Source organism: Crotalus tigris, unplaced genomic scaffold, assembly GCF_016545835.1.
Source record: "Crotalus tigris isolate CLP2741 ecotype Arizona unplaced genomic scaffold, ASM1654583v1 scf7180000024276.985868, whole genome shotgun sequence".
Lineage (NCBI taxonomy): Eukaryota > Metazoa > Chordata > Lepidosauria > Squamata > Viperidae > Crotalus > Crotalus tigris.
In genome coordinates this window covers 869,499-893,913 of record NW_024100448.1, presented here as the reverse complement: position 1 = coordinate 893,913, position 24,415 = coordinate 869,499, and the positions used below count along the sequence as shown (strand labels likewise).

The following is a 24,415-nucleotide window of genomic DNA, read 5'->3' as shown; positions in this document are numbered from 1 at the left end:
TGAAAACCAGTTGAGTGACCTTAGCCCAGTTCACCTCCCAGGATTGTTATTGTGGGGAAAATACCAGGAAGAAGATATATTGGATATATTTGCTACCTTATTTGTAAAAATAATAAAGATGATATAAAATGAATAAATCCTTGGCTCCCTATCTTCTCTTCCTGTGAGGGAGTCCTCACAACAGGTGACAACAGCTTGCAATTTTCTTTGCTGACTTTCTAGGGACAATTACAAATGGCAATCGTATGATTGCCGGGCATTTGGTAACTGCCTGTTAAAGTGTGAACAGGTTGCCAAGCCCTCAGAACTGCAATCACATTTCCGAGGGAGTGTGTAAGTTTTGCAATGGTCAGAAATGCTTTACAAGCCATAAATAAATCATCTGTCCCAAGACTGTTGTTAATTCAAAAGTTTATTAAGCAACTAGCTCTACATGTCTTCTGCCCATTAGGATTGTCTGTTCAAGGGCACATATTTCTATGGTTGCTTTGAGATAAGCTGGAGCGTTGCTAGCGTTTAACTCATCAACGTATGCCCACTTCCTAATAACAAGAGCAGTTCAAGTGTGGAACCAGTGAATTAAAGACAGGGTGAACTTCCCTTTATTGAATGTGCTGTCTTTGGAAGACCTTTGGAAAGTTAGTAGAGAGTTAAGAAGACAGCACAGCCAGAGAAGCTAGGTCAGGAAAGGAAACAGTGAAAGGTAAAAAGTCTGTGCAAGGAATTAGGAGACAAGGTAGCTGGGCAAACAAATAGTTGGTCGTGCTTGCTGGTGAATTGGGTTGGACTGGGAGCAAATTAATGCTTGTTGATATTTGCTAAGCATGAGGAGCCACTTGGTTCTGGGGAAGAGAATTCAGTAGGGTGAATGATTGTTGGGCTTGTTGGGGTAGGCTGGGGTGGGCAAGGTTTCCCAGACAGTGGCAAGTAGACCCAGAGCCACACAAGGCAGGGTGCAGGATGGCTAAAAGGATGTAGACGGGGGGGGGGGGGAGATATGGGGGAAAATTGGAGGCAGTCCCTTACTTTACTGAGGCATGGGAAGGGACCAAATCTGGAATGGCTTGAATTAGGATGGGTATCATTTAATGACCCATGATTCTCAGGTGACAACTGCAATAGGGAACATCGGGATTGTTGTTGTAAATCAGTACAATTCCTTGCTTTAAGACAGCCCTGAGTTATGACTGTAATCCCAGTCCAAATTGTGGTTGTAAGTCAAGGACAACCTGTAAATGGTATAGGAATAGATAAATTAACTTTACTATATAATTAGTCATACTTGGATTCGCCAGGCTTAACACTTTGATGAGTTTATGTGCTGTTTTTCAGGATTCCTCCAGTTTTGTACACATTCTAAAACCCTTTAAAAATACTAATTTTAAAATTGCAGACCAACTTTTAATTTTCATAACAGAAAAAATGATAAGAGTTGGATTAATAATTACTTTGATTAATAATTATATATTTTTCTCTTCAGTCTCAATCAATCAATAAATTTTATTACAGCCTAAGTCCTGATTCAATCAAAATATCTAATAATAGAAGTATTTTGTGTCTGTCTGTCTATCTGTCTATCTATCTATCTTATGAACAATAACAATCAGTATAATAGAATCGAAAAATAATTCAGGGCAGAAATACTAACATCAAAATACTATTATAAGAAATAACAAATCTAACTATGGCATATTGTGCATGAGATAATACAAAACTGGGTGAGTTCGGAGGATATTTTTGAGTCTCTTCACTCTAAAATTAGTTTTTGAGCAAATCCATTAAGATTACTATGGTAGAAGGAAATAATTCCTCATATATATGCTTAAACCAAAATGCAAATACAGTGTATATACAAAATGCAAATACATATTCCCTGAATTATTCTAGCTTTGTGTGGAAAAAATATATACACTAGTAAATTTGTGTGGCTTATTTGTCAGCAGTTGTGGAATTAATAGTTTCAGATTGGTTTCACCAACTTACATCTCAACCTAACATATTTTAGGAACAAAATAAAATAAAAAGGTCAATAAAGAATTATTGCTACAAACACTAAATCCCCCTCCCCCAAATAAGAACTTAAACCAGAAGGACTTTACTTTTTCCTATCAATTCTAAATGCAAATGGAATTTAAAGTGAGAATACATTTGCTTTTATATTTCGTGACGATGATTTATTTTCCCCAAATGTATTAAATTATATCTGTGAAAATTCTTTACAAAACCATAGAAGGAAATATACTTCCTTAGCATTGTCAGCGAACAGCAGAAATTATTTATTCACAATATGCTGTCAAAATAAAATAACATGTTTTTGACAGAGATTGTTTTGGGGATGTCAAAGTATTTTTTTTTTCCAAACAAAAGAGAATGGAAACAGCAACATCTCCTTTGAAGATATAGTGATGCTTGTTTGAAGAAATAGCTTGTTTGAAGAACTTTTTATGTTTTCATTTAAAGATCATTTCAAAAGCTGTATGTATTTATTTCTCTTCATGACTTTTTGGGTTGAATTACTGGTTGGCATTGCAATATATTACACTGCATTCTTGCCAACTGAAAAATTAGAAAATCAAGTTTCAAAAGTTCATGGAGAGAAGAAATGAAAATGATAAGACAAAACATTTCTTTTTCATTCATATCTAATGCCCGCTTGATATTCTGACACAATAACCAACTCATAACCCCCCACTTCCATCCTGTTTGAAAAGCAAAATTTGTAGATGAAGAGAACTTTTCACAAAATGTAATATTTGCTGTTACTATAGGTACCTAGAGAGAAGAGTCAAGACAATGGTGATAACGCAATATTTATTGACCTCATCAGAGCTTTTATTTATAGCAAATTTATCATCATTTTTGGTACCCACTCTACATTAATTTAAAAACTTTTCAGAGTAATTTCTAGAATCTCTCAAAGAGTCATGTCAAAATTCCACAGTTTATATCTATTTGGAATTAAAGTACAAATCAAAGCTGCCATACTAATTTAACCCCCTACAAGATTGATCTAGGATTTCTGGTTTAAAATGATCTAAAAAGCACTATTTAAAAAGATCGGTCTTTAAAAAAGTTTGTAAGTCTTGTGAAAACCTGATGAAGTTGTGCCTTCCTAAACAGAGAAGTTGACTTTTAAATACAAATATTCTGTTCATCTCCCTGAAATTTGGCAGATATGATGTCTGTAGGACACTGTCTAAAACCTGTAAATTTAATTTGATTAGTATTTAAAATGTTATGTTTCCTATAGCAAAAGAAAACTGTATGTCTGCTGTTCAAATGTCAGAAAAAAATTAAGCTTTTCTTAGAATATAGAATGATTGATGATGAAGATTATGTGTATCTCCTTTGGGATCCTATATTGTCCTACCGGTACTTCCAAACCTCTCTGAAATAATTTATTATAGAACATATGAAACCTATGTAATACAGGTTCCATGGGGATGAGATAGTAGTTATGATTTCATTGTTTCATGACATATTATTTTTATTTCCCAAAAATATAAAAACAGTTTACATTTCATTTCTTTAATGCAGATCAGTATTTCTTAGAGCAATGCATTTTTTTAGAACCTATTGTTAATCTCTCCTTATCTAAACGCTGTTTTCCCCATCTAATTCTGTTCAGAACAGATACTTTACTGGCTTAATTATTTGTTCATGTAGTTCTAATATTGCTATTGTACAAAATTACGAAAGTTCAGGATTTCTTATGTGTGAATAATTCATGAGATCATTCCTCTAAAATAAGCAAACCATCTCATGATGCAGGAGTACAGAATGGGATGCTAGATCCTCTACTAGAATTTTAAGCATTAATTCAAGGCACTTTGAGACCAGATTTCCTGCCATGAGTTTTGGCTCCCCAAAACACAGCCTTTTCTGTGGAATTGTCAGCCTGAGCAAAACACCTGTTCTCGAAGTGCTAAATCTGTTCCCAGTTGTCTACTTGTGCGGGTGTATAAACAGATAACTCTTCTTCCAAGACTACTAGCAAGATGAAATGGTTGTGCATGCACACATTTGAACAGAAAGCAAGGAACAGCCTTCCAAAGGATGTAGCTGCTTTAATACTTTAAGGAAGAGTACTTCTTTCACACCCATAAACTTTGCAAAACTTTCTTTCTAATACTTTGTACAATTCTACATATGTAATGCTCAATGTCAGCACTTTTACAGTTCTATTACTCTTTATTAACATAGCAGCAATCAAATTTCTTTCCATTTAGTTTTTTTTCACCAATTATCAAGTAATATGCACATTCCATTTAAAAATAAAGGCAATAACAGCTTTGTTTATATCTTACCTGACAGAGTAAACTGAATCACTCAAAAGTTTACAGACTGTTTTAAATTAGAATGTGCCTAATATAGGCATTGATAATTAAATTATTATCTTAATATTTTAAGGTAGCTCTGATATCTAACATGTTTACATGTGACACATATACTATTAATTGAAAAAATCTCATAAACCGTTCTTTAAATCCTAGAAAATATGTATAAAATTAAAAGCCAGCAAAAGCACAGAAGTTTACTAAAGCACTAAATGCATGGACAGGACAAAAATACCTGGTGAGCTCTTCCTTAATCTTCAGGGGTTCATGCGGGTAGAATTTCACTCTAAAGCACATGGTATATGGTGGATGAGCTGAAACATTATATAAAAAAAGCATGAGCACAGCTATATAAAACATGACTTCTCGTGAGATGCAACTTGTGAGATGCAGTGCATTAAATTAAGAAGAAAAAAAAGCAAATGATAAATAACAAAGCTCGAAGTATGGCACAAAGTTCAAAGCATAAGGAAGTTATAGCTTGTTAATGCAGAGAGATATATATATCACATTGTAATTTTTATTTGATTGATTTATGCAAAAATCCTGCTAATTATTCTGTCTGTCTGAATTGAATACAAAAAGCAGAATTGGACAATGTAATTATAAATCCAGAACCCTGTAATCCTAAACTTAAAACAGGAATGCAACAGGGAAAGATTTCTGCAACAAGAAAAGACACTGATTTTACCAGTAAGGAGAATTCAGGTAACTTTTTAATGTTTGTTGCAGGTGTTAAGAAGAGTATTCATTTCACATACTTTATCAACTACAGAATAGCAACTGATTTACCACGTCTGTTGATTAGTATCATTTTGAAAGTAGAAAAGTGTATCTTATGAAATATTATTTATATTATTTATTAACATGGTTACTGCTATTTTGTAACAATTTAGATTGTTTATTCAATGGGAAAATATAGGACACTGTACCAATGAGAATACAAACCAGCATTTTGCAACTTATTGATAAAGTAGCGCTATGCATGTTTACTGAAAAATAATCTCAATCTTCCATAAATTTCACCCTTTATAAGTGTTGCTAAAATCTTCACCACATTCATTTTTGTATGAGAGTTGTACACTAGAAGTAGTTCTCATTTAGCAACCACAGTTGGGACAGCAACCTATTAAAATAAGTGGTCACTAAGTAAAACCATGATCTTACTTTAGCTTTATAGACTTGTGAAGGTCATAAATGTGAGGATTGGTCATAAAGTTACCTTTTCATCATGGTTGCAACTGCAAACAGTTGATAAACACAGCAGTCAGTAAATGAGAACAACCTGTACTAACCTTTGTGGCTAGTTGAGAAATATTTAATCAGCTTTGTGATAGATAAATATCATTACATTATTATTTATCAATATGTTTACTATATTATTATCATGTTACTCTTTCTTATCATAATGAGACATAATACCCATGTTTACATGGCAAGGCCTGGTCTTCTTTGTATGGGGAGAAAAATGTTGTCTTATGCATGGCTCTCAACAGGGAGACAAAAAGGGATAAGTGGGGTTGTGTGCATCATTCTGTCACCATGTTACAGGCAGTCCTTGACTTACAACAGTTTCTTCGAAGTTACAACGGCACTGGAAAAGGGGACTTATGACTGTTTTTCACATTTATGACTGTTGAAGCATCCTCGTGGTGACATGATCAAAATTCAGACATTTAGAAACTGACTCTTATTTATGATGGTTGCAATGTCATGTGACCCCCATTTACGACCTGACAAGCAAAATCAATGGGGAAACCAGATTCACTTAACAACTGTGTTACTATTTAACAACTGAGGGATTCACCTGACCACTGTGGTAAGTAAGGTCGTAAAATGGAGCAAAATTCACTTAACAAATGTCCCACTTAGCAACAGAAATGTTGCACTCAATTGTGATCGTTAAGTCGAGAACTACCTGTATATAATTTGGGTAGTGATGTGATGACACACAGGACATATCACAGCTTGTACCATACACTATGGCCTTATATTTCATACAAATCCAAATTGACAGTTCTTCCTTGTTTTTCTTTTATGATATAGTTTTTTTCCTATACTTTCAGATAACAACAAAGAGAAAGATTTCAATCTTCTTACAATACAACTTACTAACTTAAGCAAAGCCAATAAGAATCCTATATGTAAAATGTCTTATGCAGCTACTAAAGGTTATGCATCAGAGAAAACTCAGTAGATGCTTTCATTTTCATCATGTATCATCTATTGCTTCCTATTCTCTATATATTGCTTTTCCTTCCTTCCTTCTTTCTTTCCTTCCTTCCTTCCTTCTTTCCCTCCCTCTCTCCCTTCCTTCCCTCTGAGAATTCTGACTGAGATTCCATTGTATATATTCATATTTTTCGTCTAATAAGTATTATTCAAAACCTTGCTTCTTTATTGATGCTTCCTCAGGTTTTTTTACTATTTAAGATCCACTTGAATGCTGGATAGTTGTAAACCAAAGTCAGTATGAAAACACAGTTTCAGGGTACATAAAAACCTGCTTTGCATTATTTATGTTAATTGCTCTTCAGGGACTTAGGTAGCATTCTAATCATACTGTGGTACTATACACCAGGATAGAACCATTGGAATTTTTTTTCTAAAATAAAAAGAATAAGAAATGAAAACCCAAGAGTAAAGTCAAGGATCACTAATGCAATTGCAATGGCTCCAAATTAGCGTGGTTTTTTTTGAAGAACAGACAGACAGGAAAAATAAATGAATCTGGTTATTCCAAACTCCGGTTTCTATTCAGGTGGCTGTTTTAAATCTACCAGAAACTACATGCATATGAGTGAGCAGCCTGTGAGAAGACTTAACATCCCAGATAAGCCCATGTACATTGACTATACATGTACAGTTGTAGATATAGATGGATACATTAATTTCAGACTTTAAAATGAAATATAGTTCAGTCACAGATCAAGGAGGTATTGTACTGATGTGTATAATTTTACATCGTAATTTTTAAACATTACTGATGCTATGTAACAGTGACAAGGGACTGTGACCACCATGAAACGCTAGTGTATAGGATGACCAAAAATAAGACAATTATTATAGATATTATTTTTATAAGATTCTTTTCCAAATGGAAAAAAGAAACAGACTGAATCAATTGTGACTGAATCACAATTTTTTAAGCTGCCACAAGTTGCACTTTTTTTTTTCACATCCAGCTTTATAGTAGAGACGAAACAATGATATTTTGATGTCGTAATAGTAGATGTTCTCGATTTGTAGGCACTGTTTTAGGAGAATTATAGTTTTTTAAAAAATTACACCATTTTTTTCTCTGTATTTCATATGAAATAGCAGAGAAAGGCCAGCTCAAATATGTAGATACTTTGCCTCCAAATGTTAGCAGCAGCACAAACCAGGATTATAAAAGAAAAGGACTTAGGACTACTGTATCATGCAGTCTCTAGGTTAAATACCCCTAGCTGCAACTATTAATGTAATGTGATATTCCTAATCTATATGGATTTGTACTTGCTCTAAACCAGGGGGTCCTCAACCATGCCAACTTTAAGACTTGGGACCTTTTCCCAAGGTCTCTGAATTCTTGGATGAATGTGTTTCAAGGTCTATCTGCTGAAATTACTTGAAGCCTAAATGATACAAGGCTCTGTTGTTTATCTGAATTGTCAATGTTGTCAGAGCATGGCTTCCTCCTTTCCTGAACCATCAGTTCTGATCTTTCTGTCTTCTCCCTGCAGGGTTTTCTGACTGGAATGATCTGACATCCTAGCTGTCATCAGCTTACTTCTCTACATTCAGAACTCTCAATTTAAAGCAACCATATCTGGTTTCTTTAAAGTCACAGTCAGTGAAAATCTACTAGACAGTAATTTAGTCAGTCTTCTGGTATAGTCGTAGTATTTTTAACCCAATCAAAGGTATAAATAAACACTATAAAACATAAGCAAGATAAATATATGCTTTTTCACATCCTTTATAGCAGGGGTTCTCAACCTTGGCAACTTTAAGACTTGTGGACTTCAACTTCCAGAATTCCTCAGCCAGCAAAGCTGGCTGAGGAATTCTGAGAGTTGAAGTCCACAAGTCTTAAAGTTGCCAAGGTTGAGAACCCCTGCTTTATAGTATGTGGATAAGGAAATTAAAGACTAACCTTAATTGTTATCTTATTCACAGAGATTATCAACCTGCTAATTAATAATTCCTTTCACCTTTCCCCCTTTAGAAAGATTCAAGGCAGAATCTAACTGTAAAAAGAATTTCAACTACTGTACAAAAAGAGAGCTCATAACAGACGAGAGAAGAGTCAAATTATAAAAAAATAAACTCAGCTTATTATTCTTCCCAGTGTTCCAAAAAATTGGGATAGAAACTTATCAAAGAAATACAATAAATTATATCTTAGTGGTATCAGCTACCACATATTATACTCTTTTAAGTAAGTGCTAAAGATCACAAAAAGAAAAACATTAGCAATTCATGGGGAAGAAATCATACTGGGTCAGTTAAATATGTATATATCATGCATCAAACCCATTGAGTACCAGTCTATCAATTAGCTACAAGTATAAATGTGAACAGTCAAAAAGCAAAATTATTCCTACGCAAAAAAGGTGCATAATAATCAAATTTATAGTGGCAGAGTGGTCTTTCATCTGTCAAAGAAAGCCAGCCACAATGTCCTATTGAAAGCCCCAATGCTCTGCCAATTTCTCCTGTAATTTGAGCCAGTTTTTACCAGAATAGATTCAAGATCTTAACAGTTTTTTAAAAATAGTTATAGTACTCTATTCAATACAGCTAAAGCTATGCTAATCTTATTAATTTACAAAACAATATTTAAGTACAAAGGAAAGGGAAAAGAAAAAAAATCTTCCTTATACAAAAGTGAATGGTATATACCACATGCAGTGACACCATGGACCAGAGACCAGTTTCAATAAAGATACTACTGAATATGAAGAGAACCTTGAGATATAATCAGAACTAATTTCAGCTAACTTATACATATTTTAAATACTACTTGCAATTCAAACCAACACTGAACAAGAAAGAAAGACTTGGGCAAAAAAGACTTTCTAGAATGTGCTTATTAATTAATTTCTCATGTTTGTACCCTGGCCCAATCCAGCAGCCAAAAAAATACTGAATAAAAACAAAAATGAAATGTACACAATTAACAGAAATCCACTAGATGGCCACCCAAAGAGCATGATGGAATAGCGTTGTTTTAATAGTTTTATAAAGTGTCAGGAGAGCAGGAGTTGCTTAGGAGGAAGGAGTTCTAAACCTCAGAGCCACAACAGTGAAAACCTGCATTAGTCTGTGTTCCCTTCACCTCATACTAAGTGGGGATTCTGAGGAGGCCTTTTTGTGGTATTTTTATTGGTAGTCATATTCAGCCTTGGCAAGGCAGCACCTGAGGTAATCCAGTGCCACACTGCAAACGGCCTTGCACGTCCTCGCCAGCATTTTGAACTGGACCTCAAAATCTACTGATATCCCATTGTAACAACCTTAGTAGCAGCATTATTCTACTATTGACAGGATTGTTCCATCAACAATCCAACTTCTAGATTTTGGGCCAAAGCTCAATTTACATACAATAGTGTAATCCAACCAAGTAGTAATGAAAGCATCAGATACTTCTATGCAGTTCTCTTACTTCAGTGGTGCACTATTGAAAATTGGACAACCTTGGCTACTCTACTAACAGCATAAGCAGCAGCTGTGAATTAAGGACTCCAGATCATGGACCAACTCCTTCAGAGAGATTGCCACCCTAATTAAGCTAAAGTTCCTAAAAAGCAATTTAGCCTTGGAAGCATTTGGTCTATCTTGCATCCGCCAGACAGACTCCACATATTTGTTCAAGCTTTCTACACTATATCCTTGGCCCAACCTAGAGTAGCAATGTACATCTGTGTATCATCCATATATTGGTGACACTTCATCTCAAACTGCCGGATACAAATGATATATGAAAAGACCTTGAGAGAGAGGGTGATTTTATTCTGTCAATCCTTGCCTGAAAGGATCTAGAAAATGGAACATTTCCAACCAGAAATGCTGGACTTGGCATCTGTGGATACCGAATGTCCTGGGAATAGGTCACAATTCAGCATAATTAAGTCTATCCTCCTAGATTAAATAGAGGCTAAAATTTAAATTTTTGACTTCTGAACTAAAGAAATAAGCAATAATGTTTATCTAATTTTAACCATTTATATAGCAGAGAAAAGGGGAATAGCTAAGCTCACCAAACAGCATAGAGTTGATCATACTTTTCAAAAGACCGAGCAAAGGATTCAAAATCAAATCCTACAATAGAGATTAGGCAACTGGGTATGTTTAGTCTTGAGAAAAATCAATGGAGCAAGGATATTATGCCATTCTCCAAGAATGTGAAGGTAAACACAAGGATGCAAATTGTTTTCTATTGTCCCAGAGTATAAAGCACGGAATAACAATCTTAAATAGCAATTCACTTAAGTGCTAAGAAAACCTCTACAATTAAGACAGTGTGACAGTGGAACCACTTTCCTAAGAAAATGGTGTGCTCCCTTTCATTGCATGTATTCAAACAGGCTGGACAAACATTGGACAGGGATACTTTTATCTGGGCTTCTGCAGGAAGTTGACTCTTATGGCTCCTTCCAAGTGTATGATTCTGTGATACATTATTAGACAATGCCAACAAACTCTCATTCTGTATTGTAGAAGATGGGAAGAGGAGCAGGTTGCAAGGGAAAGCAGACAATAAAAAGCCAATTTTTCAGCTTTTTCCATTGAACCAATGTCATTTGTACTCCAATAATTTACTTATTAAACAAATTTATATAGCTGCCCAAATCACACACGTTGACTCAATACAGATGGCATGCAACATTAAAAATTCAGTTAAAAACCCACAATTTACACCTCATCCCAACCCAATCAGACAAGCCATTTGATCTGTTCCCAAGCTGGCTGACAAAACCATGTCTTCAACAGCCTTGTTAAAAGGCAACAAGATGGGAGTAATCTTATCTCTGGGGGAATGATATTCCATAGGAAGGAAGTCATCACAGGGAAGGCCCTTTTCCTAGGCCCCACCAGGTGTACTTCCTTGATAGTTGGGACCTGCAACATGCCCTGCCTTCCTGCTCTGGTGGGCTGATAGATACAATTGGAGAGAGGTAGTCTGTCAAACAACTTGGCTCCAAGCCCTGTAGGGCTTTCCTATGTACATAATTATATATGCACATAATTGTATGTATGTAATTATGTACATATTAACTATATACATGCATGCATAATTACACAATATATAATTGCTTCCCTACCTTTATTTCTGCTAGATATCATGAATTTCAATATTTGATTGTATAATTAATCTGATTCTAGCATTTTCTTTGTTAAAATAAAATATATTTATGTACTCAGCTCTTATTTTAGAAAGTTCTATTCAAATACATTTAGAAACAGGTAGCGGGGGGAGGGGACTTTTATCTGGACCCTGAGGAGAGATGCAATGGTATGAAACAAAGGGGAAAAAAATAATTTCAGCTTCTGTACACCACACACTGGGAATTGAATTTGAATGCAAAAGAGCCTGCATCTGTTTGAACTTTGTGAATCTTGGTCAGTTTGAGTGTTCTTATTAATCTTATTATACTACCATTTGAAGCAACACATGATATTTTCCCTGAGGGTATGGGAAAAAAGATGAAAATGGTTGGTTCTTAATAAAGGCATTATGGATTATTTAAACTTAAACAATCCTAAAATAAGTATCACACCTTCACTTTAAAAGGGAAAGAAATTAAAATATTATGAGAATATTTGAAAGATCATTATAGAAAAAGTAGAAAAATTGTAAAAGCAACAATAAAACAGTAAAACCTATAAGTCACTACAAACTGAAGGTCTTCCTAAAACCAGAAGTCTCATATTCCAATGGAAGAACATCAGGTAAAGATAATGTAGATTAGGGAATAAGGAATTCCCAAGCATATTCAGTACTTCTTGTAATTGATTTGTTAATGCATTTCATCTCCCTTAGAAAACTTACTTTAAATGATATTATTTATTCTAGAGATAAAAAAATGCTTGCAACAGCTGCAACATAATCCTATACATATTTAAACAGAAGATGTTCCATTGATTCAATAGCCATTAGTGAAATATGCAAGTATACAATCTGAGCCCTAATTATATCCATTTATGTATATTGATCCTTCTTCTGTAACACAATGCTAGATGCTAGAAATGGCACTAATGCCTTTGTTAGAAATGGCAATTCTACTGAGGGTATGTGGATAAAACTTCTCTTTTTGTCATAGAGCAGCTAAAGCATATGTCAATAGATCAAGCAATAGGTCTCACTGTTAAGCGTTTATGGACTGCAAACTGAGCTTTCTTTGAAGACTTAGGATTCAGTCTCTAGAAGATCATAGTTGTGCCAATAGATCAGACAATAGATCATTCCACAATTAAAAGAAGTAATCACAGAATGACAGCTTAAATGGAATTAAACTTTATCCCTTAAAACAGAAGACACTTTAACTGAGTCTCTGAGAGCTGGGCAGGCAAAAATGTAGGATTCCTATTTTCCACTCTTTCCAACACAAATCTGTTTCTCCTCAAGGGACTGATAGTTCAAATCCCTATTTGTTCCCTGAGCAGAATCTATAAAAGAAGAAAATGGAAAGCCTATGATTTCTGTCTAGAGGGTTGGGTCTGGGCATAGGAATGACATACTTGAAACCAAGAGCCCATTAATCATCCCAGTCATCCAAAAAGCCTATGAATGGCCTTATGTCAAATACTGTTCTTGAATACTGGATTTCGAATGGCACTGCAAGTTACATGTGTGTGTGTGTGTGTGTGTGTGTGTGTGTGTGTGTGTTTTCTGAGGTTTTCGCGGGTGTTTGTATGTAGGTCTTTGGTTGTTCAGGTTTTCTCCCGCGTAAAATTGGAAGTGTCTTGGCGACGTTTCGACGAAGTCCCATTCGTCATCTTCAGGCTGGTGTTTTCAGCACGAAGCTGAAAACACCAGCCTGAAGATGACAAATGGGACTTCGTCGAAACGTCGCCAAGACACTTCCAATTTTACGCGGGAGAAAACCCGAACAACCAAAGACCTACATATATATATAATGTAGATTTAGATACTTCAAACTGTAACTTAATGGAATATTTGTTTTTGATTCAGTTATTGAAAGTAAGTCTCTGGAAAAGCCAAGCTGTTTTTATTTTTTTAAAATAAGCAAATGATGTGGGCAGGAGAGGAAAACAATTAATTGTTCCTAATGCAATGTGGAGCTTAGAACTCTGAAGTTTCCAACTGGAGAGCTTTGTAGAAGAATGTGTTTGGAGCTACATCACAGATTAGATAACGCTGCTGAAAAGCTAGGCAAAATCCTCCAATGAAGCCTAAGGGGACAAATCCATAGAATACTAACTTTAAAATGAATTGAAGAATATATTTTTAGATCCCCACCCCTCTTTAGCTGCTTCCCAAGTTCCTTTCTCAGGTTGTTAGCCTTTCTCAATCAGCTTTTTCTTTGTGTGTTAGGCTTTAAGTCCCATCATCCATTAATTCTGTTGGCTGATAGTGTATGAAAACACATTTGTTTGAGGAAGGCTGTTCTAATCTTTTTAAAATATATATATATAGAACTCAATGCCTGTAAACAGAATATATTAAAGTTATTTATTGAAGTTATTTTTTAAATAAGGCATAATACAGAAAATTATTGCAAAACACTGACATTTTAAAATAACAGTTCAATATATGAAATGGGTTTCTAACACTTACATTTCATTTGCCTGAAGATAGATTTATTGGGCTCAAGCCAATGCTGTAAAAAAAGATAGAAGCCACCAGTCAAAAGTATTGCAAAAAATATCATTTTCTTACAAGCATAAGATTGTAGTAAACTGATAACAGTGTTGTCTTAGCTGTGATTTCTATTGTTTCTATTAACAGTTTCAAAATGAGGACATACATGTCTGAGGAAAGACAGAAAGTAACATCTGTAAGTGAACAGCACCAGCTAATGAGATCACAAATACATAATTAGCCGAGGTGGCGCAGCAGTTAGAGTGCAGTACTGCAGGCCACTTTAGCTGACTGTGTTCAGCAGGTCAGCGGTTCAAATCTCACCGGCTCAAGGTTGACTCAGCCTTCCATCCTTCCGGGGTAGGTAAAATGAGGACCCAGATTGTTGGGGGCAATGTAAATATATATATACATTGCTTACTGGTGTACACCGCTTAGAGAGTGCTTGCACTTAAAGCGGTATATAAGTCTCATAAATAAATAAATAAATAAATAAATAATAGATATATTTAAGTTTGTTCAAACTTGAACAGGGGAGTAAAGAATATGTTAGATTTTGGATTTAGTATTATGCAGTTTCTATGAAGAGGTACAAATATACTAGCAGTTTCCTAATTTAATAAAAAGATTCTTACTTTATCTTGTTACATTTTTATTTAGTTTTTTTTTCCTCCAAGGCAGTCTGGAAGTCTTATAAGATCCTATTATTTTGTACATAATTTATCCACAACATAACACTGTGAGATAAAACTAAACAAAATATTTACATATTAAAGCAGTGCACTCTTCAAAAACTATTCAAAAACCTGTTTGGAAATTGTATAAACATAGCATCTCTTTGCTATTTATTAAGCCAGCCTCATCTTCTTTTAAGCTTCCTTTAAAAAGATGTTACTGTTTTAATGAACTGAATCTTTTCTCAAGCTTGTATGGAAATTTAAACGAAATGTTGTATACAAATGCTTTAATGAGGAACAGAGAGGTCTAGAGGTCACAATATCTAAGTATTTCCCCCAGATTACTTTTAAGTGGGTACTTGTGGAGAAACAGACTGCTGATTTGATTATATGCTTAGCAACCACGTAAATTTGTTTTCTCCTAGTGCAAGTCAAGCAAAAATAAAGTGCACACATAAGCAAATTAAATTGCTACAAACCATTGAAGTCAATAAATGTATATTTACATTGGTTCATATTGTTTAGACATTTACCTGACCATTTCATAAATGCACATTACTGCATAGTTCATTTATGTAAACCAGTATTTTATATCAGTCTGGAAATAATTCAATTGGTTAATATTTATATTAATTATATTTCTTAAAATGACAAACTGAAGACTTTTAGAGAACTTTTTTTATTCTGAGGGCAATGGATTATTAGTATACAACCTTTACTAGGACACAGTTGCACCTGCAGGATTTTTTCTTATTGCTTGCTTTTTTTGGAAAGTATATTGCTCTACACTTTCTAAACATCATCTCTAATCAGCATTTTAATATCCAGCAGTAGCTACTAGCTATTTACCATGGCAGGTGTCCTTGCAATTATTCACACTGCTGAGCAGACATATTTGTTATGTATGCCTCCACAGCACAAAGCCTCAACATGGGAAAGGTTATTTCATCGGAACTTACAAGGGTCTTTAAAAAAAAAGATTTAATATTAAATGCCAATTTTCCTATATGTGCCTGTTATTTCTACATCTATGGAAGCATTAATCATGAATGGGAGAAATAAAATATTATTTTGATTATATTTTCTTATATCATGCTAAGTGTTCTGATTTAAAGTAATCCAATATTAGTTTCTGATAAGGAGATGGTGCCAATATGTTTAATTTCTACTGTGAGACGCAAAGCATTTCTAGAGCTAAGTTTAAGATCTATCAACAAATGAAATGGGTATCCCTGATGGGTGGACAGTGAAATTAATGTTGACTCCAATCTACCCTTTTGCTATTCTAGTCAGCAGGTTTTGAAAAAATTATAGTTTTTCAGTCTATCTGAGAGTTTGGAATTATTTGAAAAAAATGTGTCTTACCTGCAAATTCAACAACTTCACTAATTATATTTTTCTCTAGAGAAATATTTCTCAACTTCAGCAAATTTAAGAAGTATGCACTTCAGCGTCCAGAAATTCCCCAGCAAATATGCTGGCTGTGGAATTTTGGAAGTTGAAATCCATACATCTTAAAAATAGCCAAAGTTGAGAAACACTGTTCACTTTTGAGTGTTATGCAGATTGCATACAGTTAATTAAAGTATATGTCTATTGTTATTATTTCTATGCAGGCACAGACTTATTAATTACTTTATATTTGAAATAATATCATTATGTCAACTGTATAAAAAGTGTCAGTGGATTTGTCAGAAAATAACACCGCCCGGAGCCCCTCCACGGGTAATTAAGAAGTATGATATATAAATAAATAAAATAAACAAACATAATATTAGGGAAGGAAAGGTGTTCTCCAGGTCCAAAGCCTGCATTAAAACTCTGCCGTTTTTTAGACTGTGTGTGCAACTTCATGACACACTTACAAAATGGACAGAACTTTGAATTGTAGTAATGCAGTACTGCGTTCATCATTTATATTGCCTTAGTCTCTTGCACTTGCCTCTAAAGAAAAGAACAACATTGATGAATGATTAGTGGCTATGGAATGTTATTGATTTAATAGGAGAAGACAGAAAATAAAGGAAGAGTAATGGAGAAAAATTGTGAAAGAAAATACATGACTGGGAAATCAATAATTCTTTGGAAAGAACTATTAGTTTAACTTACTTGCTCAATTAATACAAAAAAGAAACAGAGTCAATGATGATAAAAATTATGGCACTTATTTTAGGACTCAACTGTAAGGAGTATTGCTGTTGTGAAAATTTTAATAGAAAAAGAAATCCCAAAGTATTAAATCTCATTAACTTTGAACAATTTTCCATTGGGGGATTCTGACCTCACAAAAAAAATAAACCAATTTTAATTACATTTCAGCTTATTTGGCACTCTTGACTATAGTTTCAAAGTAAACTACATTTTAATTCCATGTAGTTTTTATTGGTCTGCAGGGTACTATCATGGTCCATTTGTCTAACTATTCTGAAATCTATCTCTAGATTTTAGCCACTGGTATCAAATTTCAAGGAGTTCCCATGTATCTATTCTGTATCTATTTTCTATTTCTACTAGAAAAATGAATAACAAGAAATTAGTATGAGCTGCCAGTTATCTTAGGCAATAATAGCACATCCATGAAGGAGGTTTGTTCATTCCTAAAGGATTTTTGGGTTCATAACTCAAGTTACCTTGAGGTGAGATAGGTGGCCTATAAATAAATAAATAAATAAATAGCTGAATCTGTGGCTAGAAAAAAAAGAAACTAATGATCTACTCATCTCTGTCTCCTTGGTTTTTGGGGTTTATAACTTAAGTAACCTTGAGGTGAGATAGGTGGCCTATAAATTTATAAATAAATAAATAAATTTTAAAAAAGATGAATCTGTGGCTAGAAAAAAAAGGAAACTAATGATCTACTCATCTCTGTCTCCTTTGTGTGGAATATGTCGTTCATACACAAATGACATATATAGACTAAACTGACAGGAGGCAAAAATTAGAGCAACCTTTAAAAATGCAGTAACAAAGTCATTGTGTTTATAGTTCCATCTTCAATCTTACCCCCAAAGGCATGTGTCACAACAGCTGAAATATAATGCTGTGTGAAAGAAGCTGGGAAAAAAGCCTAGAGTCTATATTCAACTTGCCCTTACAAGCAAGACTAGCTCTTAATTAGTGCAAATTAAGCCAATATTAAGACTTGTCAAAATATTCTGCTAGCTTTAAAATCATAAGAATTGGGCTTTACTTTCCTATCCTTTCTCTACTGCAGAATTATTTAATTAGCTAAATAAAAGCTGCTGCATGAGCTACATTTTTAAATATTGATCCTATTCTGTAATGGATATATCCACTTCCAAATAACAGCAAAAGTGGAAATGCATCCCTCTGCATCAACAAGAAGCCTGAAGCTATTTTTATTTTATGAACTACTATATAGATATTAGCAAAGTATGAGATTAGTCTTAGGGACACCAACAACACTTCTCCAGAATATCTGACAATTTTATTTTAAGCCATAGATTAAAATGCATTTTATAATGGAGTACCTGAAAGAGATCCTGAGAGAGATCAAATTCTAACAAAGAACAATTTCAAAGGATAAATATTGCTACTGTTATAAAAACACTGAGCTATTGCTATCCAGCTTGCTGTGTGCATTATTTCTTCCATCAAAAATCCTATCACTTTGTGCAGTTCAGCAATGGATTAACACACTCATAAATCTGAATGAATCCTTCAATATAAGCAATAAATTTTAGTTGAGCTATAGGGTTCTAGAAATGCACATTCTCTAATTAAGCAAACTGTCGTATTTGAAAGTCAAGCAGCACAATTTAGAAATACTGGGATGGTATGCTAAACAATATTCTGATCTAACGATTTTTATTATTTTCATGTTTTGTTTATGAATCAAAATGTAAAAATTGATTTCATTTCCTACCCACCTAAAAAGCATCACATTCTTTTTGTTCTAATTACATAAAAGCAATAGTTTTAGTTATTTTGCTGTATGAAGCACAAGGCTAAATGGTTGTATTATGTGTAAACTTATAGAAGGGCAAAGCATTTGAAAAGTGTGTTAGCACAAAGAAGCAAAGCACTCACACTCTTTGTTAAAGTCTCCTGTGACTGCTTCAAAGGTTATTTCTAGTTGTCTCCACGTATGCGTACAGCAACACTTACTTTTCCAGCAAAAGACTGACGCTATATATATACAATTAGAGACAGTCAAACCATAAATTTTTGAGAAGGGATGCTGCATTCATAAAACATATATTTTGGAAGGCACCTCTTTTAATAGATAAATCAGATTTATTGGTGCATCTGCCAGATATACTGCTTCACTGAAAGCTTCGTTTCTTGATGAGGATGATATTTAAATAAGGCTACTGTACAAAATCTAGGTTAAAAAAAATGCAGAAAGCCATTAGATGGCAACAAAGAAATACAGCAATGCTAACTCTCTGCTGTCGACTCTTGATTATGTGAATTTCTGCAACATAGATCTGGCATTCCCAAAGCTGCTTTTTCAAAAGGGAAGTGGACTTTCTCTGTTTTTTTCCTTGAAGATGTTTTGCTTCTCATCCAAGAAGCTTCTTCAGTTCTGACTGAATGGTGATGAATGGAAGGATTTATATTCCTTGCAGATGACTGCAAAGAATAAAAAACTTTCCATTCTCCACCATTCAATCAGAACTAAAGAACTTCTTGGATGGGAAGCAAAATGTCATCAAGGAAAAAGCAAAGTCCAGTTGCTTTGTGAAAAAACATCTTTGGGACAATCATGACCTGGATGGCTGAGAATGTCCATAGGCAGATCTGGTAGCTATAATTTTAAAAGTCTAAAGAGCCATTTGAAGAGTAGTTGCAAGCTGAATTTCAGAAGTATGTTCTTGCACTTTGATTTTATTTTCAATAAAAAATAAATTGCCTAACTCACTGTTTGCATATTTTATTGTTTGCCTATATGAGAAAAGGTAGACAGATTTGGATTCAACTAAATTAAATCCAATCATATTAGCCAGGTTGAAACATTCTGTTTACAGTACATTAGGAGAAAGAAAGTCAATTTTTGATTACATTATCTCAGTTAAGCAGGTCAAAGTAATATCTGTGAAGATAGATCAAGATATAGATTATCACTCAGTCAACATATGCCTCTGATATAGCCATGAAAAGTACTAGTAATCAGAACCCAGTACATTTATTTATTTATTTAATTTTATTTATATGCTGCCCAATCCCAAAGGACTCAGGGCAGCATTCTAAGCTGAAGGATGTCTTCTTAAAATCATTAATCACTTGAAGCTCTAATTAAGCTAAAAAGGCTTCACCTGAGATTGGCTCTACGGCAAGGATGTCAAACTGCTGGCCCACGGGCGGGTTTCATCACACCGAAGTTGCACCCACTCCATTGCCGGCAATACAAAAAGAGTCGCAATACGTCACGACACGCCCCATGACATGGTGAGTTTGACACACATGTTCTATAGTAATCCTTATAACTTAAGGCTAGGTTCCTTAGAAATCACATTCCAAACGCATTGAAATAGTCATTGTTGAGGAAGTGACACAACAGTAAACACACAGTTACCTTCCCATTATATCCTTAATTAGCTGCCAATTCTCCGGCAATAACATATATTTTGGCTCAAAATGAACACTTATCATCTCTTCGGACATCACTATTTAAAGCATTTGTGCCAGGGGAATGAAAGTATACTAGCTAGCAGTTTCACTGAAATAACATCACTTTAAATAAATTATGAGAGAATTTGTATACATACCCGCTGTTTTTCAGAATCCACATAGCGAATGCCAAAATAGTCTTTTTCTAGCAAACAGTAGTGATTGCAAACATGATCTATGAGAAACTGGCCTTTGGTCTCTCTCTGAAAAAGAAAAGGCAATACAAATAGGTAGAGCCTATAGGTATATGCATATATAACCTATGTATTTTACACACACACACACACACACACACACACACACACACACACACAGTATGCCAACTTTATTAACTTTAAATACACCCATTATATATTTATTTCTGTCCTTCCTGACAGTTAGAACACTTAACCAGTGGAACAACCTGCCTCCAGAAGCGGTGAATGCTCCAACACTTGAAGTTTTTAAGAAGAGATTGGACAGCCATTTGTCCGAAATGGTATAGGGCAGTGGTGGCGAACCTATGGCACGGGTGCCAGAGGCGGCACTCAGAGCCCTCTCTGTGGGCACACACTCCGTCGTCCCAGTCCTAAGCCTTCAGCTGGGTTTTATAAAACCTTTTCGCTTTAGGCCTCCGCCGCCGTGTACAAAAAAAAAGGTTCAATCAATCAGTCAATTTCAACTTCTCACGGGGAAAAAAAAGATCTTGCAAAGTTGGAATTGATTGATTGAACGTTTTAGTCCCACCCAGTCTGCTGTTACCACTGCAGCCACGCCCACCCAATGGGCCACACGCACCCAATGGGCCACACCCACCCGGCACCCGACGATGCATAAGTGGGTTTTGGGTTGCAGTTTGGGCACTCGGTCTCTAAAACGTTCGCCATCACTGGTATAGGATTTCCTGCCTGAGCAGGGTGTTGGACTAGATGACCTCCAAGGTCCCTTCCAACTTTATTATTATTGTTGTTGATGATGATGATGATTATCACATAGTCAGCCAGATGTTCAAACTGGACTTGGCATTTTTGTCTACCTATTGAGTCCTTACCAAGGACCTTGAATAAGGAGATATGTTTGATGGTATTACAGATATCGTCGCAGGATGGAAGCAGTTCCTATTATTATTATTATTATTATTATTATTGGTAGTGGTGGTGGTGGTGGCGGTGGTTATTAAACATAGGCTGTATCTTATTTTAATTGTACATTGTACATTGAATAAGAACATTGAATTTTACATTGAATAAGAACACTGATTAAGCATAACCAAGTTTGATTGATTTAACTGAATCCACCTAAGATTAATTTAGGTTTCAATTCTATCTTCTCTTTCAATTAAATACAAAAACGTAATTTAAGTTATCAAAGATTCTGCATGTATCTCAGATTAGCAGATTAGTAAAATACCTTACTGCACTCCAAATGGTTTACACTTCCTTAAACTTGTTCCTTAAGCTGAGGAACCCACTTAGAAATATTTTTCTATTCTGTTATCAGTGTAAGAATATCACCAATAGAACCAGTCATGACATCAAACTTTTATACCAAAGTTCTGTGCAATTTCAAGATATATCTTTTGCAAGTACAAGCATTTTACAATTCTAAGATTTTTAACTTTCCATGAGCTGTTTTTCTCACTGCCCTTATATGCAGTTCTAAAATTTGCAAAATATGCCTTTTCACTGAAGCACTATAAAGACTAGCTAAGTAGCAATAACTAGCCAACCCTGGCTGATGCCAAAAAGGCCAACACAGTGCTAGGCTGCATTAACAGAGGGATAGAATCAAGATCACATGAAGTATTAATACCACTCTTTAATGCCTTGGTAAGGCCACACTTGGAATACTGCATCCAGTTTTGGTCACCACGATGTAAAAAAGATGTTGAGACTCTAGAAAGAGTACAGAGAAGAGCAACAAAGATGATTAGGGGACTGGAGGCTAAAACATATAAGGAACGGTTGCTAGAATTGGGTATGTCTAGTTTAACGAAGAGAAGGACAAGGGGGGACATGATAGCAGTATTCCAATATCTCAGGGGCTGCCATAAAGAAGAGGGAATTAAGCTATTTTCCAAAGCACCTGAAGGCAGGACAAGAAGCAACGGTGGAAACTAATCAAGGAGAGAAGCAACCTAGAACTAAGGAGAAACTTCCTGACAGTTAGAACAATTAATCAGTGGAACAGCTTGCCTCCAGAAGCAGTAAATGCTCCAACACTGTAAGATTTTAAGAAGAGACTGGACAGTCATTTGTCCGAAATGGTGTAGGGTTCCCTGCCCGAGCAGGGGGTTGGACTAGATGACCTCCAAGGTCCCTTCCAACTTTACTATTATTATTATTATATCTGGTTAGAACTGGGATAGGAGATTAAGAAGAAGGACTTGGACAGCAAACTAGATTGAAATATTGAAACATTATAGAAAGTAACAGAAAACCACTTTTGTATTGGTACCATGAAATCTACATGGATGAGTCCCTGAAGTAACTAAGAATCAAGCTTGACCAAGAACATTTCCTTTTTGTATGAATATCCACCTTGATATTCTTAACTATGCTCTAAAACCAAACAGAATTATCCCAAGAAAACTACATAATCCCAGAAAAGGTGAGGCTGCTTTGAGGAGTTGCAGACAGTTGAGTCCATGTATTCTGAAAGTACCCTTTTGGGATCAAACCTAAAACACTGTGCTGTCATAACAGATTTTGCCTCTTTTCCTTGCAGCCATTTGGACATCTCTTTTCTGAGAGCCCAGAAGCTTTTGGGTTTTGCTGGGGGGGGGGTGTTTCCAAAATAAAATGGATAATTTAGTTAAAATTCGGTCCAATGCCAATACAATACATGCATACAGAAATCAAGATTCTTGAAATACAAGACAAAAAAAATAGAATGAAAATCTAATAAGCTAGTCTAGCCATATTGTGTAATTCTATGACTGTCAAATGCAAGCGTTTTGAGACTAATGGGAGATACTCCCAGATAATTTTTATAGAATTAATCTCCAAACGAAACAATAACTTTGTGCCATTTTGGAACATGGACTGAAGCCTTGCACGATATGTATTGTAGGATCAGTTTGGAGGCTGAAGGAATTTTTTCCCTATCTTTTTTACAGTTGATTTGAAACAAGAATAAAGATTCTTCTGCTTTGCTTCTTCCACAATCCTGCTGCAATTTCTCAGTAGCTTTGTTCCCATCTGGCTTCTGGTCCCAAAGCAATCTTCTTTCCTCCCCCGAGAAATTCATCATCTTTTTTGTTTGCACTGTATCTCCTTCTTTTCACCATTACAGCTGCCAGGAAAACATACAATTTTGGTTTTATTTACTTGCTTAATTTGATTTATCTCTGTCCACTGCTCTCAGCAGTTTGCAATAAAAACCCATTTAAAACCATGATATTAAAAATTGTTAAGATAGCAAGCCAAAAAGTAAACAAATAATTAAAATTAACAAAATCAACATCTAGAAGCCTATACAAAATGATACATTTTAAGGATTTTTTAGAAAAGAAAATAGATGTTAGAATTCCTTAATTCTACAGGGAGTATGTTCCAAAGATCTACTGGCAACAGACAAGGCTCAAAAAGCATTGAGGTTTTTATAGAAAGAACATTATCTTAAGAACCCTGGATATGCGCCATGTGGGGTTTTAAAATATTTTAATATATTTTTTGCCCAGAAATAAAAACAGAACCAGTTTGATCTAGGCATCAGACTAGAATCCAGGAGACTGTAGTTCTGATCGTACCTTAAATATGAAACCAGCTGACTGATTTTGAGTCAACCACTCTGCCTCGGTCCTTTTTTTTCAAAAAAAAAAAAAAAGCCATGCCAAGAAAACCTACAGGAGCTACAAGTAATCCACAGTCACCCACTCAAAAATGTGTGCATGTATGCACACACACACATACACACATACAAAGCACTTTGCATTTCACCCAGAAATAAACACATACCCTCCAGATTATGTGGTG

The 24,415-nt window shown here is 35.0% G+C and overlaps 1 protein-coding gene across 4 annotated transcripts in view; it reads right to left on the bottom strand.

Moving 5' to 3' along the window:
• FRMD3 (FERM domain containing 3) overlaps positions 1-24,415 on the bottom strand; it is a 78,093-nt gene that overhangs the window by 34,230 nt on the left and 19,448 nt on the right. For 2 of the 4 annotated variants that reach the window (XM_039323511.1, XM_039323512.1), the window contains exons 2-4: positions 20,558-20,662; positions 14,125-14,167; positions 4,573-4,651 (exon numbers count right to left, since the gene is read on the bottom strand). In XM_039323511.1, coding sequence (XP_039179445.1) covers positions 4,573-4,651; positions 14,125-14,167; positions 20,558-20,662 — 227 coding nt within the window. Of the gene's footprint in view, positions 1-4,572; positions 4,652-14,124; positions 14,168-16,690; positions 16,770-20,104; positions 20,179-20,557; positions 20,663-24,415 lie in introns of those variants that run through there. The other 2 variants (XM_039323513.1, XM_039323514.1) reach the window with 2 other exon arrangements.